At 40.5% G+C, this 22,887-nt stretch overlaps 1 protein-coding gene across 3 annotated transcripts in view; it reads right to left on the bottom strand.

Moving 5' to 3' along the window:
• Positions 1 to 22,887, bottom strand: part of ip6k2b (inositol hexakisphosphate kinase 2b) — a 39,843-nt gene that overhangs the window by 928 nt on the left and 16,028 nt on the right. For 2 of the 3 annotated variants that reach the window (XM_086002063.1, XM_086002065.1), the window contains 4 exons: positions 8,652 to 8,957; positions 6,120 to 6,342; positions 2,344 to 2,504; positions 1,142 to 1,317 (listed from right to left, as the gene is read on the bottom strand). In XM_086002063.1, the coding sequence (XP_085858189.1) occupies positions 1,142 to 1,317; positions 2,344 to 2,504; positions 6,120 to 6,342; positions 8,652 to 8,853 (762 nt within the window). In that variant the 5' untranslated portion in view covers positions 8,854 to 8,957. Of the gene's footprint in view, positions 1 to 1,141; positions 1,318 to 2,343; positions 2,505 to 6,119; positions 6,343 to 8,651; positions 9,126 to 22,887 lie in introns of those variants that run through there. The other variant, XM_086002064.1, reaches the window with a different exon arrangement.

Here is a 22,887-nt window from a genome sequence, read left to right as displayed (position 1 = left end):
TGCTCCAAAACCCAGTTTTAAAAATAGCACAACTAGTTGGACAGTACTGTCCATCCTTCACAACGTGTGCATAGCCAACTCAGTTCTTGCACCAATTAAATCACAAAATGCAGGCAAATCCCCCGGCACTTTTGTTCAATATGCCACAAATCCGTTTCCAGTGAAATTGGCCATTATACCGTTGGATTACAAAAATAAGCTGGCCAAGGGCAATCCTGCAAATTAACAGGGCTTAGTCATTCGTGCTGGGAAAGAACGCGGTGCATTGCTGGTAGAAATATCTCGAGTCTACAATTCTTTTAAACTGCTGCACAATATATGTTAGTTACATAAAAAGTGGCAGTGAGTACGGATTACTCAAGGTGTTGTTCTGTATAACTTGACTAAGAATATTAGACATATTCCACGTGGAACGCAACATTTTTGTCAGGATCACGAACTTTGACAATATGCTTATACCACTCCCTTAAAAGCTGTCCTTGCTTGTTTAAGTAATTAAAACCAAAATATTGCACAAAGACTAGCAGGAAGGTTTGCACAATCTAGTTCTTAATGGCGGTGTGCAGATTTTCGCTTAAATCTCTGCTTAGCCAAACAATTATTTTGATTAAGTTAAAAGAAACCGCAGGGCTTAAAATTGTAGGCTTGCAGTACTAAAGTATACTGTTAATCATTAGCTGCTGAGAACACTCTAGAAACTTAGCAATACTGTGCAATTGAATAAACTTGTAAACGCCCAACTGTTTTACTCCAGTTAACATTTCTCCAATGTACATTTTATGATGAAATGAGATCTGGAAATATGTTAGCTTATCAGCCGGTTACAAAATGGGGTTTCACTGCAGAGGTTTTGAAAGCAGAATCAAAGTCTGTGAGGGGGTCCCCACTCACATTTCTGCATTTGTTGACTGACTAGGATGGGGTGTTACTGAAAATCAATAAAAACCGGTTTTCTGCATTGATGGCACTATTTTTCTTTTGAGTAGCTGACGCTATCTTTCAGAAGCTAGGTGTTCCCCAGGAGTGCGTCAAGAATTGCAAATCACAGAAATGATTAACAAAACCACTTACTGCAAATTCTCCTTCCCCTGGTCGTCTTCTACACCCAATATAATTGCTCCACAACAGACAGTATACACACCTGCATCCCACAGACTCGGACACCAATAACAGCTGAAGTGCTCTGCTGACATTTACGGATTTGATTAGCCTTCTTTTCCTCGGAAGCATCGTCCCCATGTTGGCGTGTTCCCATTTTCAAGTCCAGAACACACGGGACTTCATACCGGCAGGTCAAATTCTCCAGTAAAATAAATTCTGACAGTAGCATTAAGGCAATACACAGATTTTCAGTACAACAAAAAAAACTTAGTTAAAATCTGGTTTGGGCCCATGTGCGGTTTCCAACTATGATGCAGACTGACTAGCATGTTGTAGTTTTAGCATACTAACACTCCTGCACCTTCACTGCACATACACAAGGAATCCAAATAGGTAAAATATTAAAATCAGTTTTATAGCACTTTTAGCAAGCACGCATAACCTTGTATCTGCAATTAAATTAATCTCAATTAACAAAAAGAAATCTTATGGATAGGAAATACAGTCTTTCCTCTCCTTATCCCTTCAAACAGAAACAACGCAAACTCCTTCCACCGTGCCCAAAACGGCACTAACTTTGTAATCCATTTTGCCTCCCAGATGCTCACTTCTAAATCTGACTAAGCAGCACCTGAGCTAGGAAAACGTTGCAGCACCAACTGTTTGATTCTTATAGGAAAAAGAGCTCTCCTTTCCACGGGATCTTTTAAATACATATTGACACAAATACTTAAAATTTAAAAAAAGGTTTCTATATATTTTGTTAACTTTTAACCAGACCCAACTCCTGGTTGAGGGCAGGTGACTATAGCACAAGTGGGACATACGCCAATCACAAGTCAGGTTCAGTCTCCAGCTAGAACCACACAAGTACCGAAGTCAGTCTGGGCCCATCCTTGGAGGCTCACAAAGCACAAACCACACCCACTACAAAAGGCAACAAGACCAACAGACACGTTTGCTTGTATGCTTCATCATTCACCACCCTCAGAATTCATACCAAGCAAGTTGCCTCAACCTGCATTGCTCCCAGCACAAGCAGAGTCATGCCAAGAAACCCAACTGGATCAATGCACTCTGCAAACAGGCAGCTAGCAAATGTACAACTCCTTTATCAAATGTGAACGCACACTTTCACAAAATGTAGGCATGTGCACACTCTGAGAATTCAACTAAAATAGGAGAGCGAGAGAGCGCGAGCGAACGAGCTTTGTTCACATGCTACAGTGAAGAAAAGGATACTATATTGGTTTCTGTGTTTGGCATTATCCTTCATACGTTTCAGCTGTTGCTGGTGACACTTCATGCTCCAAGGATTATGCTTTACCTTCCCCGACTTCTTCTCGATACTATAAAACAACACCTCAGACTTCTTTGATTCAAACTCCTCGTCTAGTTTATGGCTACAAAGACAAAATCAGAGTTTAGCTGTTAAATTCAGTCTCTATTCTACAGAGAATTTTATTACATATACGACATAAAATTAAAAACATCATAGTTCTTAAGAACATAAGAAATAGGAGCAGGATTAGGCCAATCGGCCCCTCGAGCCTGCTCCGCCATTCAATAAGATCATGGCTGATCTGATCCTAACCGCCAATCTACTATCACAGAACCATCTCCTGAATCTAACAGAATTAGACACACGAAATAGGAGCAGGATCAGGCTACACGGCCCCTGGGCCCGCTCCGCTACCCACAGGGCCATGACCGATCCGAACCTAGACTCATGTCCAAATTCCTGCCCGCTCCCCATAACCCTTTACTTCTAGGAAACTGTCTATTTCTGTTTTAAATTTATGTAATGATGTAGCTTCTACAGCTTTTTGGGGCAGCATATTCCATGGACCTACCACCCTCTGAGTGAAGTAGTTCCTCCTCATCTCAGTTTTGAAAGAGCAGCCCCTTATTCTAAGACTATGCCCCCTAGTTCTAGTTTCACCCATCATCGGGAACATCCTCCCCGCATCCACCCGATCCAACCCCTTCACAATCTTATATGTTTCAATAAGATCGCCTCTCATTCTTCTGAACTCCAATGAGTAGAGTCCCAATCTACTCAACCTCTCCTCATATGTCCATCCCCTCATCCCCGGGATTAACCGAGTGAACCTTCTTTGTACTGACTCGAGAGCAAGTATGTCCTTTCTTAAGTATGGACACCAAAACTGTATGCAGTATTCCAGGTGCGGTCTCACCAATACCTTGTACAACTGAAGCAATACCTCCCTATTTTTATATTCTATGCCCCTAGCAATGAAAGCCAACATTCCATTGGCCTTCTTAATCACTTGCTGCACCTGCATACTAACCTTTTGAGTTTCGTGCACCAGGACCCCCAGATCCCTTTGTACTTCAGTACTTTCCAGTTTCTTGCCATTAAGATAATAACTTGCTCTACGATTTTTCCTGCCAAAGTGCATAACCTCACACTTTCCAGTATTGTATTCCATCTGCCAAATCTCTGCCCACTTACTTAGCCTGTCTATGTCCCCTTGCAGGTTTTTTTATGTCCTCCTCACTCACTACTTTCCCTCCCATCTTAGTATCATCTGCAAACTTTGATATGTTACACTCGGTCCCCTCCCCCAAATCGTTAATATAGATTGTAAAGAGTTGGGGACCCAGCACTGACCCCTGCGGAACACCACTAGTTACTGATTGCCAGTCTGAGAATGAACCATTTATCCCAACTCTCTGCTTTCTGTTAGATAGCCAATCCTCTATCCATGCCAGAATATTACCCCCAATCCCATGATTTTTTATCTTAAGCAATAATCTTGTGTGGCACCTTGTCAAATGCCTTTTGGAAGTCTAAATACACTACGTCCACTGGTTCCCCTTTATCCACCCTATATGTTACTTCCTCAAAGAACTCCAGCAAATTTGTCAAACATGACTTCCCCTTCATAAAACCATGCTGACTTTGTCCTATTAAATTATTATCCAAATGTCCTGTTACTGTCTCCTTAATAATGGACTCCAATATTTTACCTACCACAGATGTTAGGCTAACCGGTCTATAGTTTCCAGCCTTCTGTCTACTGCCCTTTTAAAATAAGGGCGTTACATTAGCAGTTTTCCAGTCTGCCGGGACCTTTGCTGATTCCAGGGGGTTTTGGAAAATTATTACCAATGCATCCACAATCCCTACTGCCACTTCCCTCAAGACCCTAGGATGTAAGCCATCAGGTCCAGGTGATTTATCTGCCTTGAGTCCCATTATTTTACCGAGTACCACTTCCTTAGTGATTTTGATCGTGTTTAGCTCCTTCCCCCCCTTTAGCCCCGTTTGTTCAGTGTTGGGATATTCTAGTGTCTTCTACTGTAAAGACTGATACAAAATATTCATTCAGTGTTTTTGCCATCTCCATATTTCCCACCATTAATTTCCCGGTCTCATCCTCTAAGGGACCAACATTAACTTTAGCCACCCTTTTTCTTTTTATATAACTATAAAAACTCTTACTATCTGTTTTTATATTTTTTGCTAATTTACTTTCATAATCTATCTTCCCTTTCTTAATCAATCTTTTTGTTACTTTTTGCTGTCTTTTAAAGTTTTCCCAATCCTCTATCCTCCCACTAGATTTGGCTACCTTATATGCCCTTGTTTTTAGTCGAATACTATCCTTAATTTCTTTAATTAGCCACGGATGGCTGTCTTTTCTTTTACACCCTTTTCTTCTCAGTGGAATATATATTTTTTGGAAGTTGTAAAATAACTCCTTAAATGTACACCACTGATCATGTATCGTCTTACCCTTTAATCTATTTTCCCAATCCACTCTACTCAATTCCGCTCTCATACCTTCATAGTCTCCTTTATTCAAGCTTAGCACGCTTGTTTGAGATCCAACCTTCTCACCCTCTAATTGAATATGGAATTCAACCATGTTATGGTCACTCATTCCAAGGGGATCCTTTACTAGGACATTTTTAATTAATCCTGTCTCGTTACACAGGACCAGATCTAAGGTTGCTTGCCCCCTGGTCGGTTCAGTTACATACTGCTCAAGAAACCCATCCCTAATACACTCAATGAACTCATCCTCAAGGCAGCCCTGCCCAATTTGATTTGTCCAATTAATATGATAGTTAAAATCCCCCATAATTATAGATGTTCCCTTATTAAAAGCCTCAACTATTTCCTGATTGATACTCCGTCCAACAGAGTTGCAACGGTTCGGAGGCCTATAGACTACGCCCACTAGTGTTTTTTTCCCCTTATTATTCCTTACCTCCACCCAAACTGTTTCATTATCCTGATCTTTTGACCCAATATCATTTCTCTGTATTACAGTGATTCCTTCCTTTATTAACATAGCCACCCCACCTCCCCTTCCTTCCTGCCTGTCCTTCCTGATCGTTAAATAACCTTAATCTGTACACCAAAGCAGACCTCTCTCTACTTGTTAAACACAAAAGTGTTCATGTATTTAAAAAGGAAAAAACAGTGCACATTTCCTTTTATTAAAAAAAAAGCAAAATCATAAATTGCAGTTGTTATGGTATTGAAGTGGCATGTTGGAGGAAGTCAGAAGCTTCCATTTGATGACCGAGTGCAGTAAATGGAGTGAAAAAACCCACCAGTGACCCGTTCAACTCAAAAATGACCCTCCAGAAGACTAGCTTATTGGGGAAGAACTGGGACACAGCTTCGTCCTGTAGCAGTTTCTGCCAAAACACAGCGTGGGAACTACTTCACAGAAGTTCCAACAAGGAATGCCATTAATCCCAGATTATTTAACAGAAAAGTGGTACCAAAAATTGAAGGCCGACAGGCTGCACCAGTTTAAACCCTTAAACGATCAATAAAGAAATAAAAGACAAAGAAGGTAGGCTCTCGACAAGCTCCACTGTGGCGTAGATGCATTAAAAAATGAGATTAAATCCAACCAGTCGCATCCCCAATAGCTTTTTTTAAACACACTATTTTAACACTTTGTTTAGTTATATAATGCTTCATTTTAAAATTCTATAGAATTTTTAAAAAATCAAGTGTTTCTGAAACCAACCTTTTCATTTTCTCTTCTTTCCTGTTCTGCCTGACCCGCTCCTTGCTGTAATTGTCATTTTCTAGTAACACAGGTTTTTTATTACTCCATTTTATTAGCTTATTTTTAGGCTCACATTCGGAGTGATCTACATTTTCCAAATCAGCTTGGTCCCCTGATAACGGGTAGGCAATTAGGCATAGATTCCCTTCTTCGTCTTCCTCAAAACTTACAGAAACGACTCCTACAAGAAGAACAGAAAAGGCAACAATTGTCAGGTGGGCAGAAAGCAGACATAATAAACCTTAGCAGCTAGATGAAATCACGAGATTGTACAGAGTAACAGCGACAACAAAAACAGCCTGTTTGCTTACCCAAGCCTTCAGTTTTTATGTAGTTGTGCCGGCTTTCAACCTAACAAATATCAAAAGAAAACTAGACAAAAAGACACCTTTGTAATCTGGAAAAAAAATAAACTTCCAATTTATACCAAACAACCCTCCCCAAACACTGCACATACATCAGCATAATAAAATAGGAGTCAATAAAACAAGTGAGACAAAGAGACTTGAGGAAGTTGTTTATTGGAACTGAAGTTATTTTTTGTGCAATTTATTGAGAAAATGTATGCAATAGAGCAACATGGAAAATACTATTCCATCCAAATCTTAGAGGCCAATGCACTACAGTTCTCCAATTATGAAACAGAGCATAGCAATGCAATTCACAAAGCCAAATCGTAAAGAGGCTGATGCAGAATAGTGAATACAAAGCTTGCTGCAACATTCTGATACAGTGAAATACAGAATCCTGTAAAGCTTTGTCAAAACTCAGGTAAACTGCAATTATGAGACAGACAAGCCAGCACATAATCCCTTCTGAACAAACCCCATAAACTCTACATACAATTACAAGATCAAATCAAGAAAAAGGTATTACATTGCAATTATTGCCAATTATGTTAAAAAAACACCAATTCATATTTCCATTTATTATTCTGCAATTCATTGTAGATGTAGTGCATTCCCCCCCACCCTACCCCGCAGTCAATGACCTGTGCTTGCTGCTTCGCAAGTTCATTGAAGAGGTCTGTAAGTAAATCTGAGGCCAGTCTTTGGTTTGGCTCAATGAGATTACAAAGAATTTGGTTCAGCTGTTGGTTGACTGCTGCTTCAATCCTAACTTCGGCTTTTTTTTGGAACAGTCCAACAGCAGCCTGAATGGGTCTTTTGTCATCCTGCACGACTGCCAGACAGAGCATTCTGGATGAAGGAACCCGTAGTTCAGAATCTCAGCTTCCTGCCCTGAGCAGCTGGCCATGGAGTCAAACGTCAAGAATGGACCTAACCAGGGGGTGGCCGAACCCAGGTTGTCCTTCAGACAGACAGGCAGGGTTAACTAAAGGAAGCTAGGACAAGGCCTAGGGCTTTATCCTGGAAAAAAAACATGAGGGGACGAAGAGGAGCTTTGAGCCCCACCTCCCCCAAAGCACAAGACAACACATCCCTAAAAAAGAATTCGAACTTTACATCAAGCACAAGTTTTACATATTATTAACCTAAATTAGTTCTAAAACTTAATTTTACAAAATTCTTTTAGCGATTGCTTATCGAAGAAACCATTAATTGCAACATGGTTAAAAGTTTATGTCTTTCTGAAAATATACAACTTAATCTTTCACATGAAAGCATTCCAATGACTGGCATATATTACTGTTAAGGAAAATAAAACTATACCCCACAACCCAGTACTGAACTTAACCTATTCATTTTACATTACTTTAATGTTCCAAATACTGATAGAAACTAAATCGGTGAACATTATTTCCTCTACAGTTTGTGTACATTACTTTCTTCCCTCTTAAATGAAAACTGCATGTGAGATTGCAACATCCAGATGTCGTCACTTACTGTACTAGGAACTTTCCCCAACTACAGCCTATAACAGAACTGGCTGACTCACACACCCTGGTGGAGCTAGTTGTTCCAGTCGGTCCCGTTCCCTCTAGATGAAAGGCGGCAGGCTCTGAATGCTGCTTTTCCAGCTCTTACCTCAACTTTAAAAAGTCTGCTAAAGCCTACTGAAATCGTTAGAGGGAGAAAAGCTCCAGCGGTTTCATTTACACTTCAATTTAAGAAAAACATACAATTTTGCACATCGGCAGGTCTTTAGAAACTGCATCAATTTATTTAAAAATCGACTTCATGTTCAAGATCAAAGCCTAAAAGAAAACTTTACAAATATTTAACATTTGCTCCACCTTGGATGAACTTACCTCCATCAGCAGAGCCACTAAAGCAGAGCAGAATACAGGTTACTCAAGCGTCACGCAACTAAACTGCGATCTAGCTGGCAACTGGACCCCACCTGTCAGATCACGGCTTTCATCTGATAGATTTGAAAGAAAAACAACAGACAAAATTTCTTCTCCCACCCTCCCAAGATACCCCAACACCATTACAGACTTTGTACAAGAGCAATGAAGGAAAGAAAACTAAAAAAAATACACAGAACATGTATGCATTTCAGACTAGAAAAGGTTTTTGTACTTACCTTTATATTGTGGTGTAAACCGGCGCATCTCTGGAGGCAGTGTTTCATAAAACTGGTGTTCCCGTTGAATGAGGGGTTTGCAAATGGTCTTGTCATTAAAGCGGAGGACACAAGAATGTCCTCCAACCTGGTGAACAAATGGCTCTAGGAGGACTCCCTTTGCATAGTTCTCCACTTCCATTGCTCCTAGTGCTGGGCTCATCCTTAAAGCACATTAGACAAAACAAGTACAGCAGGCTGTATGAAGACTGGCTATACCAAGCTGGAGTTTCTTTTCCCTCGGGTGGCCAGTGTACTGCCAAGATCCTGCAATAACAATGAAATTCCCAGGGTTTAGGTTCTTCCAACTACACAGCCAATAGAATTTCCTCTTGAAGCACACATTCCAGTAAACAAACAATCTCTTTAGTGAGCTGAAACGCAACTGAGCTGAAATGCTGGGACGAGCAACGAAATACTGAACTGGGAGGTCACACACACCAAAAAAAACCTGATCCAATTATATTCCTCCTACGTCACAAAGTGTGACCAATTGACAGGCACTTACTTTCAGTGGGAAGGCAGTGGCAGCGAGCCAAACAGGGAATGAGGGGGTGGGGAAAGCTGCAGAACATCGCTGCGCTCAGCTGGTTTCCATCCACTTCGCAGCATTTCCTTATCGTGAAAGGATCAAAGTGCAACATTAATGCACTTAAACAATGCACACAAATCTAAGCTTTCCTGGAAAAGGGCAATAAGCCTCAAGAATTTTATCAAGATTAGTGAAAGATTAAAAAGTAGTCAAACTAAAAAAGATTACTAATGCGCAGGATGCTTTCTTAGATACAGAAGTTATAAAGAGAGGCAAGCAAGCATGCAGATATTTAACACTTCAGTAATGCAGAGGGGAACGCCTAGCAAATTATTTTTTGTGCCCTTCATCCTCTCCCAGACTGAGCAGGCAAACACGGTCCTAAAGGGACTGGAAAGATTCGGTGTAACTGAATTGAACGCTGCTCTTCTAGCTGGGAGCCTGGAGCTTCAATGCTGTAGCGACCAGATTTCTGCGAGGTTGTTACAAAAGACTTTATAATAACGGTAGTAATTCATTGACCATGACATTTCACAGAATAAAAGCAAAAAGAAATGGAGACGATGCCTTGTTAGTCAGCTTTTAACCAGTTTCTGATTATCCAATTATTTTCAGAAATCAAACTCAATTATTAATGATTTTAATAACTGCCTATACAAGTCGGGAGACGTGCTCTGGCGTCTTCAGTTTTTGCAGAACAAATGTGTAATTTTTCAAAACTGAAACCAGCAATCTGCATATCCTCAAGTTTGCGTCCAGTACATTTACAACTAAAATTAGCAATGCAGTGTCTGCATCGTAACAACATTTGTAGCATTCAACAGGCCAAGAGAAGATAATCCTGCTCCAGAATCACAAGTTAGATTAAAAACACCAACAGCACTAAATCTCGGGAGAAGCAGTACGGGTTCTAGAATCCGAAAATTCAGCTGTGTGCTTCAGTTACACATCTGCCTCCAACAATTTTGCTCTTAAATTATCTATTTACAGCTGTGGGCTTTTTTGGGGGGGGGGGGGGTGTAGCAAAGGGCAAAGAGACATCATTCCACTTAGCAGTAAAAGACAAAGCAAGATAAACTTGAGAATTCAGATCCAGCTCAAGTCCAAGACAAAGGATTTCACAATGAACTTAGCCACAAACAAGTAGCACCATCTGCTGAGTCACGAGCTAATGAATCTCACTGCTGAATACTGATCTCGGTGAAAACTAAAGGCCACAGCTCCTGCTGTCTAAAAAAAATTCCCTCGCAGCAAGAAAACAAGTCACATTACCCGCATACCTCAATGATGAAACCAACACAACCACCACAGTCCACAGCAACATACAATTTGAACGTGATTAATGGGTTCAAGGATGACTAAATGGCAGACAGAACACAATGCTGGCCGGGGAATATATGCAATGCAGTCGGTCAGAGCTGATTGAGGGTCGCAAGAATGCAACAGATTACTGAATTTTTGCTTCAATACATTTTAAGTATCATAGAATGATTACAGAACAGAAGGAGGCCATTCGGCATGTCAAGTCCGTGCCGGCTCTCTGCAAGAGCACTTCAGCTAGTCCCACTAGGGCCCTTTCCCCAGAGCCCTGCAAATCGTTTTCCTTCAGGTACTTATCGAACTCCCTTTTGAAAGCCGTGATTAATCTGCTCCAACACCCTTTCAGGCAGTGCATTCGAGATCCTAACCACTCGCTGCACTCTGTCTAGACCCCTCATGATTTTGAACACCTCTATCAAATCTCCTCTCAATCTTCTGTGCTCTAAGGAGAACAACCCCAGCTTCTCCAGTCTATCCACGTAACTGAAGTCCCTCATCCCTGGAATCATTCTCGTAAATCTTTTCTGCGCCCGCTCTAAGGCCTTCACATCCTTCCTAAAGTGCAGTGCCCAGAATTGGACACAATACTCCAGTTGAGGCCGAACCAGTGTTTTATAAAGGTTTATCATAATTTCCACGCTTTTGTACTCTATACCTCTATTCCCAGGATCCCGTAAGCTTTTTTAACTGCTTTCTCAACCTGCCCTGCCACCTTCAATGATTTGTGCACATATACCCCCAGGTGTCTGTTTGTGCACCCCCATTTAGGATTGTACCCTTTAGTTTATATTGCCTCTCCTCATTCTTTCGACCAAAACGTATCACTTCGCACTTTTCTGCATTAAATTTCATCTGCCATGTGTCCGCCCATTCCACTAGCCTGTCTATGCCCTCTTGAAGTCTATCACTATCCTCCTCGCTGTTCACTATACTTCCTAGTTTTGTGTCATCTGCAAATTTTGAAATCGTGCCCTGTACACCCACATCCAAATCATTAATATATATCAAGAAAAGCAGTGGTCCTAGAACCGACCCCTGGGAACCACCACCGTATACCTTCCTCCAGTCCGAAAAACAACCAACCATTCACCACTACTCTGTTTCCTGTCACTTAGCCAATTTCATATCCATGTTGCCACTGTCCCTTTTATTCCATGGGCTTCAACTTTACTGGCAAGCCTATTAATATGGCACTTTATCAAACACCTTTTGGAAATCCATGTACACCACGTCAACCGCATTGCCCTCATCAACCAACTCGATCAAGTTGGTTAAACATGATTTGCCTTTAACAAATCCTTGCTGGCTTTGCTTAATTAATCCACGCTGTTAATTTTGTCCCTGATTATTGTTTCTAAAAGCTTCCCCACTACCGAGGTTAAACTGACTGGCCTGTAGTTGCTGGGTTTATCCTTACACCCTTTTTTGACAAGGGAGTAACATTTGCAATGTCAGAAACACCTCGCAAGTTTTAGCTATGGTTGGTTACCTCTTTCAGCTGCAGAATCTACCAAACACATTCCAACTGATTTAGCAGGCCTTTTCATGGCCCAGCAGTTTTTTTGAAGTCTTAAAAGACTAAAATATTGGATGGGAACTACTGTCCAGTTGTACCGTATACCCGGGCGCACATCATACCTCTGCATTTAAAAATACAGTCGCTAATACCAATCCAACTTCTGCCATTTAACTTCTTCCCTGCCCATCTTGTCATTAAGCATCTAATTATTTGAATGAACATTGCATCAAGTTTTCTTGCTAATCCCAATCCTGCATTGAAGGATTTCACCTTAATGATATCTAGGTAATTCCTCACCAGGAACATTTTCCCTCAAGGCTTTATACATAGTCATGGATCTGTCAATAAAGATAAAATAAGTCTAAGTACACCCAACTTTCTGCACAGTATTGCACGATGGTGACAAATGTAGAAAGCGTGTTTTCCACCATGTTTAATGTAGTGGACCACTGGATTAGTTTCCATCACCGGCCCTTTTCGAGCTAACTTTCCTCTGAAAAAAGTGACTGCGGCTCGTCGATAGTTTAATGAACACAGGCTGCTCTCTGCCCAAGTAGACAAGGCCATAAGCAAAACAACAAGGCTGTTTTTGCCCTTCCTATTCTAACCCTACCTCAGGTTACCTTACAAAGCACAGACTGTGAATCAAACTACATCGGGGAGTGCCCATTTTCTTCGTAACAAGCGTGGTGCTACTATTGGAAGATAAACCATTTACTAGGATGAAGAGTGAGGATAGTTATGCAGCATTAATGAGTTCAACAGAATTATATGAAAACGTGCACAATGTATTCACTCTGAAAAATTTAATAGCCAATTTGTACAAGGAATTAAGGCACGTTGCATGGATACCACAGTCCGCACAAAACTCCATTTATTGGCATAGCCAAGTTATCCAGAAGTCAAAGCTAACATTAGAACAGCTTTAAATGAATGCCAAATGTGGTTGCAGTTCATGGCTTCAGGATGGAACATAACATTCCATAAGATTAACAATTTTACAAATTATGATACTTAAAATGCTGTTTTGAGTTAGTTTGAAACAACCTTGTGGTACAAGTGCACAAGGCTCCGGCGAATACAGCCAATTTGCTAGTGCCAAATTGGTCACAAAACTTACAACTATATTCTTTCCTGCTACACCCTCCCCCAATGGATTGAGTTGCCCTAATTAAAAAGAAATGTTTAACCTGCAAATGCGATAGCTCACAAACTGGGCAAGGAAACAAAAAAACTTGCAACCATCACCACTATCATTCCACATCACAAATCTTCGTCTGCTGACTGACATGATCAATTAACAGCCAATGAAACTCCAACTGCATGATGAGATGAACATTCTTCAATATTTACTGGGATCTTTCCATCAGATCAACCAAACAGGACTTCACAGGTTCACAGAATCATTCAGCCCATTGTGCTGGCTCTTTGAAAGAGCTAGCCACTTAGTCCCTCTTCTCGGCTCTCCTTTCCCCATAGCCCTGCAAATTTTTCCTTTAAGTATATATCCAATTCCCTTTTGACAGTTACGACCGAGCATGCTTCCACCGCCCGTTCAGGCAGTGCGTTCCAGATCACAACTCGCTGCGTAAAACAAACTTCCATCTCCTCGCTGGTTCTTTTGCCAATTATTTTAAATCTGTCAGATACTGATCACTTTGTGTGAAGAAGTGTTGCCTGACACTAGTCCTGAATGTCCCTTATACCAGGTTTTCCCTCCACCTTCTGGTCCTGCAATGGTGGTTTAATCTGAAACTGTGCTCCGAATAGATCCCGCTTAGTAAGGTGGAAATTCAGATCTGCGATGTGCTGAACGTACTTGCACCCCATTCTTGCGTGCACTATTACACAGATGTTAACCCAAATGAAAATAGCACACACGGGAATGCAAGATGAGCACAGTACATGTCAGCCGTAGCACTCCCATTAAATCTCCAGTATGACAATTGGAACCCTTACATAAAATGCCAGACGAACTCAACGGAATTTTAAACTTATGTATTCTGCTATTGGCATGAGATTAGGGAATGACTCAAGGTCACAAAAACATTTTAAATGATGCACCACGCACTGTACCATTAGGAAACCTTGAATGGACTCAAGCATGCATTTTTTGATATTTCTTCAGAGAATATTTAGGTACTTAGGAGTAAAATACAAAGTTATTTGAACAGCCTCATTTGATAACTAACGCGAGCAAACAAAGTGATTCTTTATCCCGTGGGAGCGAGAAATTCTGCTGTGATGAAAGTTTAAAATTAACCACACACCTATTTAGCTCAGAATCCAACCATTAGTTATTCCTACCCTCTACACAACTTAATACGATGTAACACTCGAGTTCTAGGGTTTTCACTCAGTGATTGCGCATCAGATACAAAATCTGACATGCGCTGGATGCGTGCAAAATTAAGGCACATGGGATTGGGGGCAAGGTATTGACTTGGATAGAGAACTGGTTGGCGGACAGAAAGCAAAGAGTTGGAATAAACGGGTCGTTTTCCGAGTGGCAGGCAGTGACTAGTGGGGTACCGCAAGGATCGGTCCTAGGACCCCAGCTGTTCACAATATATATTAATGATCTGGACAAGGGAATTGGATGTAATATCTCCAAATCTGCAGACGACACAAAGCTGGGTGGGAGGGTATGCTGTGAGGAGGATGTTGTGAAACTCCAGTACGATTTGGACAGGTTGGGTGATTGGGCAGAAACATGGCAAATGCACTATAATGTGGATAAATGTGAGGTTATCCACTTTGGTGGCAAAAACAGGAAGGCAGATTATTATTTGAATGGCAATAGATTGGGAGAAGGGGAAGTGCAAAGAGACCTGGGTGTCCTTGTGCACCAGTCGCTGAAGGTAAGCATGCAGGTGCAGCAGGCGGTTAAGAAGGCAAATGGTATGTTGGCCTTCGTAGCAAGAGGGTTTGAGTACAGGAACAAGGATATCTTGCTACAGTTGTACAGGGCCTTGGTGAGGCCGCACCTTGAGTATTCTGTGCAGTTTTGGTCACCTTACCTGAGGAAGGACGTTCTTGCCATGGAGGGAGTGCGGCGAAGATTCACCAGGCTGATACCTGGGATGGCAGGAATGACGTATGAGGAGAGATTGTGTCGATTGGGCTTATACTCCCTGGAGTTTAGAAGATTGAGAGGGGATCTCATCGAAACCTATAAAATTCTGTCAGGTCTGGACAGACTAGATGCAGGAAGGGTGTTTCGGATGGCGGGGGAGTCCAGAACCAGGGGTCATAGTCTAAGGATAAGGGGTAAGCCATTTAGGACAGAGATGAGGAGGAATTTCTTCACCCAGAGAGTGGTGAACCTGTGGAGTTCTCTGCCACAGAGGGCAGTGGAGGCCAATTCATTAAATATATTCAAGAAAGAGTTGGATATATTTCTTAAGGCTAAAGAGATCAAGGGATATGGGGAGAAGGCAGGGACAGGGTACTGAATTTGGATGATCAGCCATGATCCCATTGAATGGCGGAGCAGGCTCGAAGGGCCGAATGGCCTACTCCTGCTTCTATCTTCTATGTTTCTATGTAAAAAGTTGGGAATACCCTAAAAAGAAAAAATAATGCACAATGCATAAACTATATGGAAGGAAGGCAAGGGTAAAAATAAAATGCTTCGCAATCTAGTAAGGAGGCCTTTTGGTGTAGGAGTCTAGACAACTAATAGGAGAAACAAATCAATACAGTAACTGCAGATGGGAAAATACGACATGTTCTTGAGCTGCATCCTTGGATAAATATGATGCAACATAATCAGTAATCACCCAAGAACAGGATTCGTTGCTGCAAGTGAGCAATGATCACAGAATAAGGATCATCATAGAAATGCTTTTGGTGCGCTAAATGTTCCTTTTGGCACCAAGTTTAAATAGGCACCAGTAACATGCACTACTGTTCCAAGCATTCTTTTTTGGGAGAGCAGGGGTAGCGAGCTAGCGAGAGAGAGAAAAAAAAAGAGAAAACAGGGCTCTAGCATTAGTTAAGATAGGGAGAAATCTTTGGAAAAACTGCAATGGTGATGACACAATGGGTTTCTTATAAATGGACTTGAGTATTTCACTTAACGTACAGAATAAATCTCAATGCTAAAAGACATTTTCTATTTAAAAGATTAAGGGACTGCTTGTGACAAAACTTTGGGATTTGAATTTACTAGCCAACTGTATGAGTAAAAAAGTTATAAGCCAATCTCACATTTTACTGGTTTAATGATATTCATTTGGATCTACAATTCAGCATTAACTTCAAATGGAAGATGCAAGCAAATCCGTACAGGATACTGGTGTAAAAGTGGATCAGCAGCCGATCGAACCATCTTAAAACGTCAAGTACCGAGAGGAAATTTGAAATGTAAACAAGCTTTTGGGAGCTCAGAGAGCAATGTTTATCACCTGCTCACCATCTGTCAGCTTTATCCACGCAATGACAGGAGGTTCCTTTCATATGTATACTGAATTGCATACTATTTTTACATTATGCATGTGGTCGAATGAATGGTTGGGTGCTGGTGGCTGCAAACAATCAAATTAAAACCTCAGACAACTCATCCAAGGGAAGTTAAGTAAGAATACACATTACGCGCTCAATGCAGAGCAGGTACAAGTATTACCAGATTTTTCATAAAACACTGCTTTATCCTACAAAAATAATCATTCTGCAGAATGCTAAACCAGCTTCCTGTATGGGAACATCCAGCCAAGGGGAAAATTAAAACAACAAAAATTGAGGTAAATAGGAAACAAAACATGTAGTGAAACACAACCCCAAACATGTTTGGATTATTAGTTTTACAGCCATTAAAACAGCCCACTGAACAAATTTTGAACTGGATTACAAATGATTAGTGCAATGGTTTAATTCAAGGTTCAAGTGCTGCATATCATTTGTAAAGCACCATTTTTCAGTAAATACTTTTTTTCCTGTCAGCTGACCAGGCAGCTGGCACCATAAACTTGAAAAACACACCTTCTGAGTGGCAATATGAAGTACTATAAAAAAAAAGCTACTTAATTCTAAAGAAAACAGTCAGCTGGTGGAACTGGGAACACCAAAAAGGTCACAAAAACAAATTACACGTTTGGAATGGAACACACAAGATATTCCACCTACTCTGCCTGAACTTCAGTTTTATGGTCCAATCAGCCATTTAAATCCCTGGCAAGTTGCTGTCAACATCTTGCCCCTTCACCCAAATCATCTACACTTGCTCTTAATGCAGACAGGAATATTCGTGCTTAGCCACAGGAAATATAATTTCCATCACTTGCAAGTGATAAAATGGCTGCATCCCATCCATGTACGGTCTCGGACAGCCTGGGACACGTCCACAAACTTTACATGGGTGGTTTATGACTGGTTATAAATAACGTCCATCATAAATACTTCATGACAAAACAAGGCTGGTTTAACAGTCCCACAGCTGTATTTTTGATAAAGCTAAACACATTATTGAATTAACTGCCACACAATCTAAGCAAGTGTAATCCAACACCTGTTGATGGGAGGAAAAAAATCCAGCTTCATTAGGAGACGATGATTGCAATAGGAAACTAAACTCCCCTCTCACGTGCTGACAAACTTACTGTGTCTTTCCCACATTTTCCATTTTTATATTATAACTAAAAATGCAACCAAATACATTCCCACAGCAGACTGTCAGCTTCCTAATAATTTTTTTGAGACAGAAGACATGTGAAGCAAACAAAATGCTACAATCCAGGGTGTTAAGAATAGAACTAAATACAGTTAAGACAACCAGAAATATTCTCAACAGGATTAACATTCCAATCAACAGGTCAGGCTATTGACTATATTGACAAATACCATATGGCCTTGAGAGGGAATGCGGGTGCTGTTAAAATGAGCAAGGGATCTATTACATTAAAGGATGGCAAGTTTCTTAACATTTATCGTCTAAAATAACCGGATATTCGGAGGCCCTGATAATTTTGCACCAAGAGCGATGAAACAACTGCTTATGAAATTCTTAATACTGTCAGGGAGGGGCCCGGGGGGAAATGGCAATGGATTACAGGTAGCCAACCCATTTTCTTGCTTCAGACAAATGACTTGAGCTTTGCTCTCGGTTCCCACGATTGAATTGCCATTCCAGCAGCTTGTCTACATTGCAGCACAAACGACAAACTAAACACACCCACAGAAGTAGGGCACTTACAGATCAGGAAACTTGCACAGCAACCAAAGGGGAGTTGAATTCCCCCCTCCTCCTACCTCAAACACCTGATTTTATTATTAGAAACACCAAACCAAACAACCAGTCAGAAAGGGGATGCGATTGGTTTCAGTATATGATCATGTTCCAGTGTTTCTACTGTGAAAAAAAATCAGAAAGCTTAGAGGGGAGCCTAGTCAGTCACTACTGACAATTGAACATTTATTTTCCCAATTTCTCTTCTATCTGCTGAAGACACGAGCCTTGCTGAGATATGGTGTCACAGATGTCAGCATTCTCCAATACTTCACCAAGACATTAATTCGAGTGGCCATGGAGAGCACCACTGCCAAAGCCAACTAACTACTCAGTAGCTTGCTTTCATCCAATGCTCACGCACACAAGTCCCACAGGAGTTGCTTGACAGCATTCTGGAGTGCGATCCCTGCCCGATTTCTTCCCTAACCCCAATGTGGATCCCACAGGCACGCAAGCAAATTGCAGCCACCAACAACTACCTTGGCCAAGATCAAGTGACACAGCACAGAAACAGTTAAACCTTCCAGTCATATGGTTTAGTACAACACCTTGTGATGTCTAATCACTAGAGTATCAAGGGAGCTGAAGTCTGTTTTATTGCAGATTAAGCAGGTAGAATTATATTACTCATTCTGATGCCAAAACTCTGACATCATAGCAACTGCTTGATAGATCTTTCTTACCATACAAGTCTTGATTGTTCAAAAGCCCTCGCAAAGATTTATTACCGAAACAGTGTCCAGCCTACAGTGCTAACAAGAGCTGCATCAGACATCGATGTGTCGACAAGGGCAATAAATGCTGGCCTTGCCAGCGACGCCAACATCCCATGAACAAATAAAAGTCTCTAGCCTCAAACTGCAGAATCCCTCAGGATAAAAAACAAATCTAAGTAGCAAATTGCTTAAGGTATAGATGCATTACACAAATTAGCTTCTATCGTTGATAGTTGAGATCTCCTGAAAAAAAAAATGCCTTGAACTGCTCACCATATTTACTTTGGCACAAGAGAATCATATTTTTGAAAATGCAATTTCAGATTGTTCCAATTCAACCAGCCCAAACAAACTAGATGCTCAGGTACATATTTAATAATAGGAACACAATGAATCAACTCTGATAAAACCATAGGTGAAACTGTGGGATAACTATGAATTTGAGCTTTGAAAGTGGAGGAATCCAACACTTAACCTTTCCAATTGCTCTCAATACTTCCATTACCCAGGTACAGAAACTGAAACGAGCAGACGCACTTTCCTGTCTCGACATTAGCTTCTTTAGAGATCAGTTTGCACAAAATTATAAGAAACTTCCAATAGGTTTTGAAACTACAATAGTTGAGGATATTATACAATATTAGTAAACTTAGCTTAATAACCAAGATACAAAACATTTCACATGAGTTAGCAATTATTTTGAAGATACAGTGGAGAATCTACCTAAGCAGCTACAAGGCGAGTGTGAGCACTACTGTAGTGTTATACACCAATCCTGCCTAAGATTCCCTGGAAATTTTAAAAGATTTTCTTTTAAATCTCCTTTAAAGGAATGGAAACAAGCATCTAAAATATAGCAAGTGATTTTCTGCAGTTATGCAAACAAACGCAGCTGGCAAAAAGCTGCAAGCACTTAGCCTGTGCTGATCAAAACTTGAACAGTGGATATTGTTCTATTCCCACTGAATAGCTTCGACAGTTCGGAGAAAAAGTGCTCTCTGGGGATAAGCAGATTTTACTGATCAAAGCCCCATAATTAGGTCAGTGGTGTAGAAAGTTACCAGATTTTTTTGGTTGAAAGATGTGGATCACATTAGATAAATATATTTATCTTTCATTACAAGTACTACGAAAGTGTTTTACGTTCCACTTCTGTAAAAGTCACACTTTGGTCTGCAAGTGGTCATAGATATATTAAATGTAAGATTTAGGACAGAGAGCAGGGGAAACTTTTTTTTAAAAAAAACAAAAGGTTGAGAGGCTGTGGAATGCACTGAGGAGTTAGTGACTGAATCAGAGACCATGTCAACATGTTAAGAACAGGTTAGATAGGCGGTTGAAAAAAAAAAAGAGGATAAAGGGTTAGGAAAAGAGCAGACCTATTACTCCTGTGGGGCATAAACACCAACGTGCATGGGTTTCCATTTTGTAATTTCTATGCAATTCATAAAACACGATTATTGCAAAATCCAGTACTTAACAATCAAGTAGTTCCACACTGATTTTGTAATAATTCAATGCGAAAATGCTTTCAACTTGGTACTAATACAAATTCAAATAGTACGACTAGAGACAAGTTCAATCCCAAGCTCAGCTGCTATTTGCTTCATCTTAATTATCCGCTTTAAAAACTGCCGACGAGTACACCAGGAGGAGCCGAGGTACCTAGACTGTTATGGCAGGAAACAGAAGAAAACAAACACCCCAGGTTGCACATCGATAATAAGTGAAGCCTGCCCACAGCAGCATCAGTTAAGGACAGGTAAGTGAACGGAGCCATTATTCCCCCCGATGTGCACCAGTACACATCGCCGCTAAAGGCAATTGAAATAAAATTTCAATGCAAAATTTCTAGAAACTAAATACAATAGGAATCCAGATATAGGCAACACTTCAGGATTTTAATAATTCATTCTTCAAACTACATATAATCCAGACAACTCCCTAGGGGCAGATATAAAGTACAGTCTTGGAAAAGAAAATTATATGCAAGTGCCTGCATAAATAATTATACAAATTGCTGAAAAATGCAGTTGATACTATACCTATAAAAGCCAAACCAGATAACGTACACTGGTCTATCTAATGAGCAGAAAACAAGTGGTTAAGTCACAATTTGACTATATAATCTGATTAATAAGTAAACCTTTGATAACAATCTCACAAGATGTTGGATTAAAAAGAGAACAACCTTCATGTTCCAATAAAGTTAGTTGGATAAGTATTATGACAAGATATCAAATTTCAGTGAATTAGAGTTTTACAAATTGAAGGCATCTTGATCTTAAGCTCCTAACTGAAGAATGACTTCCACCAAAAACCCACTATCAATCTCTCCATCACTGTACACACTTCATTTTGCTTAAAACCAATCCGATCAAGAGACTAAATACACCTTTTTAAACTTTGAAAATAGCATAGTATTTTGCAATACTAAGATTTAAAGATCTTATTCCAGTTGCAGGGACTATTTTGAGCTAATATATAACATCTACAGCCAACACTGCGTGAAAAACCACCGATTACAAGCTTCTACATAACAAATTATGCATAACCACTGCTCGGCAAATACAATCTTCAAAGAAAGCAGAACCGCGACAAGGCTACGCCATATGGGTGGTACCACCACAGTATAAACTTAGAATCTAGCAACAAAAAGGATGAACAGTTAGCATGACAGACTTGAATATTTCACACTACGGAGTACTTAAAAAGTCAGTTACTTGGCTAGGAACAAGTGCCAAAGTACAAAGAAAGGCAATTCACCAGGCATCTTAAGAATTGGCAACAGAAAATGCAGGAAAATCTTAGCAGGCCAGGCAACATCCGTGGAGAGAAATTAGAGTGACGTTTCGGGTCTAACCCTTTTTCAAACTGGAAAGGAAATAAAATAGATCGAAGGCAGGGCTGCGATAGTTTGAAAAAGGGTTCGACCCGAAAGGTCACTCTAATTTCTCTCCACGGATGTTGCCTGGCCTGCTGAGTTTTTCCTGCATTTTCGGTTATTTCGGATTTCCAGCATCTGCAGTATTTTGCTATCTTAAGAATTGGGACCAGTCAAGCACATCAGGACTAGCTCTGCTGCCCTCCATACACACTAAAGGCAGCCTTTCTGTAGCTAAAGTGACTATAAATGCCAACTAGCATTCTCTAAATTGGCCCGGTTTAGTATTTAAATGTCAAAAGGTAGGCTCTTTGGGAACAGATAATGGTGAAAATTACTTTTCAAATTGATTTCCTCCATTGCTACAACTGCAATTGAGCACATTAATCATTTAATTTTGAAAATACAATCCTGGTGTAAATGGAGCCTTGTACAAAGTGATAGAACAACTTGGCACAACAATATACAAGTGTCCGAGTTATGATGATTCCCAGGACTCACTGGAATCACTAAGGGCATTTCCCAGTCTACAAGTGAAATTAACTACCCACTCAGTTTGCACTTAAGCACAAACACCACTGCACTTTTATTAATAGCATGACATCAGAGGGTGGGGAACGTAGCAGTTATTCCTCCAAACCTCACATCACTTCAAAGCTGAAAATATTCCCTTCTCAAATACTTTTAACTTTGCATGAAATTAAACCAATTGCCCTCATCGACTCTGGATATGTGCCAGTCAAAACAATACCCACGGTGCTGCTAATCCTCTTGTATAAGGGCAGTAAACATTGCCAAAATTCTACTTACTATGGGAGGACTTGTATAGAATTTACTAAATCACCCATATCATTCACACTTGACCTCTACTGGGAACTAACAGATTCTATTACTCATCAAGCAAGACACATACTGCAAAGACGACAAAAAAACACGTACATTTTATAGTCCAAAATCAACTGCGACGTACATAACTGACTGAAATTACGTTTCCTGC

Source organism: Somniosus microcephalus, chromosome 11 (genome assembly GCF_052327205.1).
Source record: "Somniosus microcephalus isolate GS21.2 chromosome 11, FLI_Smic_1.0, whole genome shotgun sequence".
Lineage (NCBI taxonomy): Eukaryota > Metazoa > Chordata > Chondrichthyes > Squaliformes > Somniosidae > Somniosus > Somniosus microcephalus.
Note: the sequence above shows the minus strand (reverse complement) of the source record. Positions and strands in the feature narration are given on the sequence as shown.